The 7,809-nt window shown below is 67.6% G+C and overlaps 1 protein-coding gene across 1 annotated transcript in view; it reads right to left on the reverse strand.

The window, feature by feature from the left end:
* The window catches only part of SHANK1 (SH3 and multiple ankyrin repeat domains 1), a 40,823-nt gene that overhangs the window by 16,832 nt on the left and 16,182 nt on the right, over positions 1-7,809 (reverse strand). Inside the window, exons 15-21 of the mRNA XM_012733524.1 lie at positions 3,554-3,636; positions 3,217-3,341; positions 2,642-2,777; positions 2,299-2,379; positions 1,761-1,784; positions 1,419-1,493; positions 952-1,070 (exon numbers count right to left, since the gene is read on the reverse strand). Coding sequence (XP_012588978.1) covers positions 952-1,070; positions 1,419-1,493; positions 1,761-1,784; positions 2,299-2,379; positions 2,642-2,777; positions 3,217-3,341; positions 3,554-3,636 — 643 coding nt within the window. The remainder of the gene's footprint in view (positions 1-951; positions 1,071-1,418; positions 1,494-1,760; positions 1,785-2,298; positions 2,380-2,641; positions 2,778-3,216; positions 3,342-3,553; positions 3,637-7,809) is intronic.

The following is a 7,809-nucleotide window of genomic DNA, read 5'->3' on the forward strand; positions in this document are numbered from 1 at the left end:
AAGAACTTTCTAGAAGTTTACCCTACTGCAGAATAAACAGGAGGCCATAAGCACCACCGGAAGTTTGCAGGCATCAAGACTTGACGCTGTGTCTCTACAGGGCTGTGTTTCCAACTCTCACACGAACTTTGGGCCGTGGAGACCCCCCCAAGACATCCCCAGGGATCTGAAGTTCCCTGAGAAACCAAGAGCCTGGCATGGAGTGAGGGGGGTGTGCCAAGTCCTGGGAAGTGACCCCTCTACTGCTGAAAAAACTCTAGCGCAGGACGCAGCATGTGTCTGAGTCTCCGCCAGCTGCTCGAGGCTGGGCGGGCGAGTCCTTAGGGGCCTGCGCACTGACAGAGAGGGAGTGGGGGAGCCCAGGCAGAGAGCGGCCTCCAGACCTGGGGGTTCCAGGCCCAGGGCTCCAGACCCTGACCGGCGTGCAGACTCCCTCTCTGGGCCTCAGTTTCCCCCATCCTTCTGTGCCCCCCAAGGGGATTCTAAGGAATGCACTGGGCCACGGCCAGTGCACCAGGCATGACTGATCCTGCCATCAGGCCTGCTGTAGGCCCCGGCAGGGAGAGCAGAGTCACAGATTATTCTGTTCGCATCCACGCCACATCAAGCGCCCGTTCGGTGCTGGGCCTGGCCAGGGACCTCCACCTTCCCTCCACCCTCCAGGTGGGGCAGGCATGGATGAGACAGTGAGCGTGAGAAGCTGGGAAGCAGCGCAGTGAAGACTCAAGAGATAGGATGTGGGGGAGAGCGGATGAGGGCGGGGACAGGCGAAGAGGAGAGATGCCCCTAGGTGGGCGAAGAGAGTAGACCCCAGGAAGTGAAGAGTGGTGCTCCCCGACACCAGCATTTATCAGGTCAGAAGGGATCCAAGGGAAAGGAATAGAGGCTTGTGCACCCCCCAAGCTTCCTCCCCAGCGCCTGGGCTCCAGGTCCCCAGACCAGACCACCTACCTCGGTGGCAAAGAAACCTTTGGGTCGGTGCTTGCCCAGGGAGGCCAGGCCACCCGGCGTGGGGCTCTCGCTGGCACTGATGGTCTGCTGAGCGGCGGCCAAAATCTCGTCCAGTTTGTCTGGGGAGAGGGTGGACAAGACAGCAGGTTCAGGCCAGCGCTGGTGTGGTGCCGCGCCATGGCTGCCCCCGCAGCAGAAAAGGGGTGTCTGCTGCAAGTCGGGGACCAACAGCCCTTAGAGACGACCGCCCGAGGCCAGACGGGACCCAGAGAGGGCAGGGTGAGCTACGGGGCCGCCCGCGGGGAGACGGGCGCCAGACATGGGAGCTCGGATTTGATGGACAGGGCTGGGGTGTGTCGGAGAAAGGGGCACAGCGAAGATGCGCCACCTACCCAGGGGGGCATGGGGTCAGGGCCCCCCTGCTCCCCGCCGTCCCGGCCCCCGCCCCTCTCCGCCCTGCAGCTTACTGAGAGCCATCTGGTACACGGTCCGCTTTTTCTCCATACTGGGCACCGGCGGCGGCGGCGGCTGCTGCTCATACTCTGTGGGCAAAGGACAGCCATGAAGTTCGTGGGTGCCTGGGGGCGGGGCGGAGCCAGAGCCGCCAGTGGGCGTGGCCAGCCATGGGCGTGGCCAGCAGTGGGCGTGGCTAGCCGTGGGCGTGGCCAGCCGTGGGCGTGGCCAGCGGGTGGGTGCGAGCGCGAGTGGGGCCGTGAGGGGGCAGTGAGGGGCCGGGTCGCAGAGGGGCTTGTCCGCCGGTGGGTCGGGACCGGGACGGGGGCCCTCCCGCCAGTCCTGCGCCCACTCACCACTCTTCTTCTTCCAGGGGGAGACTAGCCCGGGGGGAGGCAGTAGAGGAGCCAAGAGTTAGGACTTCAGGGGAAGGCGAGGGGCCCCCTCTCTGGAACGCCTGCCTCCCTTGGGCCGGGGCGGGGAGGGGGAGTGTGAGGGTGGGAGCGGTCAGCTGCCCGACCCCGCCCTGTCAGTGGACACCGGACCCCCAGGTCCAGTGGGGCAAGTGCGGAGGGAGGGAGGGCCTCCCCTTCTCTCTGAAGTGGGGGTGGGGAGGGACAGCGGTCAAGGGGGGCTAGAAGAAAGCAAACCAGGCCCCGCAGAGAGGGACACAGACACCCGGAGAGACCCCGACAGAGAAACAGATACGAGGACAGGAAAGCGACTTCCGGACGCCCTTCCCCAGCGACACACACACAGGCCGGAGCGTCTGACCAAGGACTGGGGACGGGATGCGGACGAGGACCCTGGGCACTAGCGACACTACACTCAGGGACAGCCCAGCCGCTCTGCCCCTCCCGCTCCAGCCCTTGGCCCGACAGCCCCTAGGCTCACCCATCTCCTCCAACTCTGAGGTCATGGACTTGGAGCGCAGGGAGATGGCTGGGGGCGGGAGTCGCTTTGCCTGCTGGGGTGCTGAAAGGGTGAGGGTGGGCGTCAGGCACCGGCTCCCCGGGGGAGCAGCCGACAGGGCCCCCAGGGCTCCAGAACAGCTGTGGACAGCACGCGGAGCCCTCCCTGCCTCAGGTTCTCCCCAGAAGGGCCGTGAGCAGGCAGCCCGTTGGGGGAGGCCGGCGGGGGTGGGGGGCAGCTGTCGGTGCTGCTGAGGGCCTTGTCAGTCTGGCGGTGGCGGTGGCTAGCGGGAGTCCAGGCCTGGCCACACGAAGGGGAGGAGCACCTTTCTTGTGGACGGCCTCATCCATGTCCGGGTGCCGGGTGACCATCACCACCTTGACCATGAGCGTGTTGCCGCCCTGGCGGATCATGTTCACCACCTGGCGGTGGCCGACCTTCACCACGTTCTGCCCGTTCACCTGCACACAGAAGCGCCAGGGCAGTGAGGGGTGCGGCGTTCGCCCCCCAGGCTGCAGCACGTGAGTCCTGCCTCACCCTACCGCGGGCCGCTACCCTCCCCAGCTGCAAGACCCCACCTCTCTGTGCCTGGGGCTCTCTTCGCCCCAGAGAGGGGGCCACACTAGTCACTCCTCTCCTTCCGTGTCCCCCAGGTGTGTGTGTGTGTTTGGGGACACTGAGTCACCTTTGGGGCTACTTGTACATGGCTTTTGGATGGAACTGGTGAAGGATGCCCGGGCCGTGGGCTGGGGCGCCGGGGAGCCCGGTGGACTCGGGCAGCCAGGGCCCGGTGCGCACAGCCAGGGGCCGGGGGACCAGACCCCAGGGTCCCGGCAGCGCGGGAAGTCTGCGGGCCGGGAGTCGAGTCTGGGGCCGGGAGGCGCCTGGCGGGCGGCTCACCTCGATGAGGAAGTCTCCCATGCGCAGCCCGGCCCGCCATGCCACGCCGCCCTCGTCCACGGACTCCAGGTACTGCAGCGCCGGGAAGGCCGGCGTGGGGGTGAACTCCTCGATGGGGGTCTGCGCTGCAGATGGGGAGGAGCCGGCGGGGTCGGAGGGGAGGGGGAGAGGCCGAGCAGGGATGGGGCTCAGACCCAAGTCACGGAGGCCTCACCGTAGCTGCGGACCGGCACCCAGGGGAGGGGTGGGTGGGCGGGGTCCGCGCCCGAGTCCCCCCACCCAGGCTCTGCTCACTGGGTCACGGGCCCCTCCCCGCCCCTCCCCGGCCGGCACTCACCCTTGGCCCCCCGGAGCACAAACCCGAAGCCCTCGCTGTCCTTCTTCTGCAGCAAAACTGTCTTCTCCTTAATGATGTAATCGCTGGCGGGGAGGGGGCAGAGAGAGCTCCTGAGTGGGGGGGCCTGGGCCCCACCATCCGCCCAGGGACCCGCGCCCTGCCCCTGGGCCATTTCCGGCCTCCTGGCATCTTCCTCCCCTGCCCGCTCTCCTGCTCGCCTCTGCTCGCTCACCCCTCCATGCCTCCACCCGCACTCTGCCCCGCAGCCACCAAGCTTGCTGGGCTGGGCACGGGCGGGTGCAGAGCCTGCAGGCCGCAGGGTCCTCAGTGAGTCCCTGCGGGCCACATCCTGTCTGGGGCCTGGAGCCTGCAAATTTAACCTCGGGCCTCAATTCCCTCGTCTGTCCAGGAGAACCACAGGGTCTCCCTGACGGCCCGGAGACGGGTGTGCCAGACACCCGCAAGGTAGGCTGCACCGGGCCCTGGCGCGGTCAGGGTGCAAGGCCATGGGACCCCAGGCCCGGCCCCCGCGGCCTCCTCACGCCCAGGCGGCAGCCCAAGCCTGCAGACACCGCTGATTAGGCACACTGCTGAGGCCTCACACAGAGCGCAGCCTCCAAGGGGCAGTCTCAGGGCCGCTGCAGAGCACAGTGTGTGTGTGGGGGGGGCCGCCAGGCATGTACAGGACTGCGCCCCGCTGCCTGGCCTGCCTCAGGGGAGCTTTTCGCCAGCAGCGGGTGGGTGCTGGCAAGAGGCTGCCCTGAAATACCCCCCGGGCTCACGTGTTCCAGACTAGCTCAGAAACGGGGCGCCTCCCTCCCGTCAATCCCCCCCACCCCGTGGGGTTCCACATACATTCTGTTCCCAGGCCCCTCAGAAGTCCTGAACAACCTGGTTCCATCCCACCCCCTTCAGGATGCCCATGAAGTCGGGGGCGACCAAGAATGCTGTCCCCCAGCGCCTGCCGGTCACACGGGGAACCCGCCCCGCCGCGACGCAGACCCCCGTGGCGGTCCCGGTGACCCCCACCTCGGGCCCAGCACACCCCATACAGCCAGCCTGCTCCCCGCCCGCTCCGGCAGCCTGCCCCCCCAGATGAGCACAACAGCCCTCCACGACTACTCCAGTATGTTTCAGCGACGCCCGCACACATCCCAGTACGCGCCGATAATAACTCCCGTCACTCGGCTCCGGGGATCTTCCCGTCACACACGCGAGTGCCTCCAGGCGCTCGCCAGTAACCCCAGCGTGCTCCCGGCCAGCTGCAGCGCCCCCTCACCCCGCAGTCGCCCTGCCCAGGCACACCTCAGAAGCCGCCCTGCTCAGGGTTCACCTGCGGGCACGGAGCTGGCCACACGAGCCAACACGCCTCCCGCTCTGCTCGTCCCACCCGGCCCTCGCCTGCCAGGCAGCATGGGGGAGGAGGGAGCATGGGGGAAGGGGGAGGAGGTGGCCAGAGCAGCCAGCGGACAGGGCCGCCGGAAAGGGCTGCGGCCACCGCCTGCCCCGACCACACACACTGTGACAGCCTGCGCCACACTGTGGGACCCCAGGGTCCCCACCTTTGTCACGCCACAGCGCTGAAGCCCCCACGGAGCCTCATCTGAGCCTGCTACCCCACCTCCCTTCCAGGGTCCCCAGCAGGCAGGATGCCCTTCAGCTCCCCTTTATTCCTGTCCACAGAGGTCTCCCTCCCCCCCAGGCCCCTGGAGCCTCCCTTTTAGCTGCCCCCCAACATGCCCCACCCCACGGTGCCATTCCAAAAACTACCCCATTCATCACCTCCAGCGTCTGGAGGCCTCGGCAGGTAAAGCACGGAACCCTCAGGCGCGGAGGCACCAAGGGCTGAGCCACCTGCCTGGGTCACACGGCTCACAGTCACCACGCCTCCACAGCACCCGAAACACCCTGCGCGCGGCCCCCCGACTCACCACGAGCACACCCCTCCGGGGGAGTCACGTCAACTGAACACGGCCCAAAGCCCAGCACCAGCGCGCCACATCCCCCACACTGCAGCCCTGCGAGCGCCCGCCTCACCGCTCCCACTTCACGGCTGGGGAAACCGAGGCACAGAGCCGCACCTGGCACATCACGGCAGCGGAGAATTGGCTGAGCCAGGACCTGGGCTGACACACGGACCCCAATCATGTCCAGACAAGCCCAGATCATGGCCCCCCCTCCTCCCAAGGCCCCCGTCTTGTAGAACACCTCTGTCTTCCAACCCCCAAAAGTGGCGCGGCCACCCCCCATGCTCCATCTGACCCAGCTGCCCTTCTGCCCTACGGCTCCGGCACTGTGCTCCCCTCCCCCACTCCCATGCGTCCGGCCAGCTTGTTGCCCTGGCCCAGCCAGCCCAGGAGACCGCTGCCCGGGGCCCTGACAGAGCCCAGCCACTTCTCAAATGCCCTTCGAAGACATCTGGGGCTGCTCCTCTCCCCCACTCCCCCTAACATCCTCCTGCGCCTGTCCCCAAGCTGCCTCGCTCCCCAGGGCCCCTGCAATGCCTGCTTCCTTCAGGTCCCTCGCCCGTCCCCATGCAGGGACCCTCTCTGTCCCTTTGCACCCTCCACTCACTCCCCCTCACACCAGCCTGGCTTCACCTGCAGCTGCACTTCATTTGCATGGGCTCAGCGCTCTCCCCCCGCCCAGATCCTCCCCACCCCTCACATCTCCTGCATCCCCTCCTTACCCCATTCCTCCGCACACCAACACGCCACGCACCCTCCACGCGCCGACACCCCCCATGTCTCGCCACTCCAGTGACCCCCAGCCTCTCGAGCTCCATTCTCGGCCTGGTACCCTCCTCCCCGGGTCCTCTGAGCCCAGCCCCGGGGCCCCAGGGTGCGTCCCCACGCAGCACCCCATCTGGGCTCTGACTGCTGAATACCTGCCCTGCAGCAGCACACACAACGCGCCCCCCCCAGGCCATCCCTGGGTGCCCCTGAGGCCGGCGGCGTGTTCCCAGATCACACACTGGAGACTGCAGCAGCGTCCACCCCCCCCCCAAGGCCCCTGCACACACCCAGGGTCCCAGCAGCCCACTGCCACTGCACGCCGCCCCCTCAGCAAGCAGCCATTGCCTGTGCTCCTGTACCCGTCCCTGGGCCTCCGGGGCCTGCACACAGGCCCCACGCGGGGAGTCCAGCCCCCTTCCCTGCTGAGCGGAGGCACACAGAAGCAGATGCACCCCCATGCAGAACCCAGCACGTGGCTCCACACAGGCGGACCCCTGGGGGAGGGAGGGGGGGAGAGGGGCCTGAGGACTGACTGAGGAAGGGGTTGTCATGGGGCTGGGGGGAGGGGCAGGCCTGGCACGGGAGGGTGCGTGTGGGAAACACAGCCGCAGTCTCTGGGACAGACCTACTCCATCACACACACACACACACACACACACGCACACAGGCACACACGCACACACACACACTCCCCAGACAGCCTCGCTGTGGCTCCAAGTCACATACAGAAGCCGCCAGCAAACGGGCCAGCCACCGCTGGCGGGGTGGGCTGGGGCCCCCCATCTCTGCATCCCTCACACGCACTCACACACGCGCGCACACTCGGCTGCAGGCATGCACTCACATCGACACAGCCACACCGACACAGTCGCTCGCGCAGTGACACGCAGCGGAAAAAGCAGGGGAGGGGAGGCCGGGGGCGGCTCCGTGTGTGATGGAGGGGGATGGCTGTGAATGGGAGAGGGCTATGAATGGGGGGACTTGCCAGCTCCGTGCAGGGGTGTGGGGACATGGGGATCAGAGGAACTGGAGCCCGAGGTGGAGGCACCTACGGGAAGCCGGGAAGCCGCTGTGGCGCCCCGGGGTGGGGGGGGTGTAAGGGCAGGAAGGACGAGTATGTTCCCAATCGTGAGCCGGGGTCCATTTGGAGGGCCTGACGAGGGGTGGGGGGGGAAGGTCTGTGGAGAAAGAACAGAGGGGGCCTGGAAGGGCCTGTGAGGGGTTCAAGACTCCCTGGGCTGAGGAGAGCGTGTGTTGGGGGGCGGAGTGGGGGTGGGGAGAGGCCCAGCAGAGGAGATGGAGAGCAGGGATGCGAAGCCAGGTCGGAAAGGGTTGAGGACTGACAGGAGGTTAGGGCAGAGGGCCAGAGGGGCGCGGGCCGCTTCGGGGAGGGGGATCAGCGGCGCAGGGGGCGGGCAGGGTCGTCAGAGCCGGCGCGCTCCGTTACCTGTAGATGTACCAGACGCTGCGCCGCCGGGGCCCGAGGGCCGGCCAGCTGGAGGAGAGCGCGGGGGGCGGCTG

This window comes from Condylura cristata, unplaced genomic scaffold (assembly GCF_000260355.1).
Source record: "Condylura cristata isolate star-nosed mole 26May11 unplaced genomic scaffold, ConCri1.0 scaffold00041, whole genome shotgun sequence".
Taxonomy (NCBI): domain Eukaryota; kingdom Metazoa; phylum Chordata; class Mammalia; order Eulipotyphla; family Talpidae; genus Condylura; species Condylura cristata.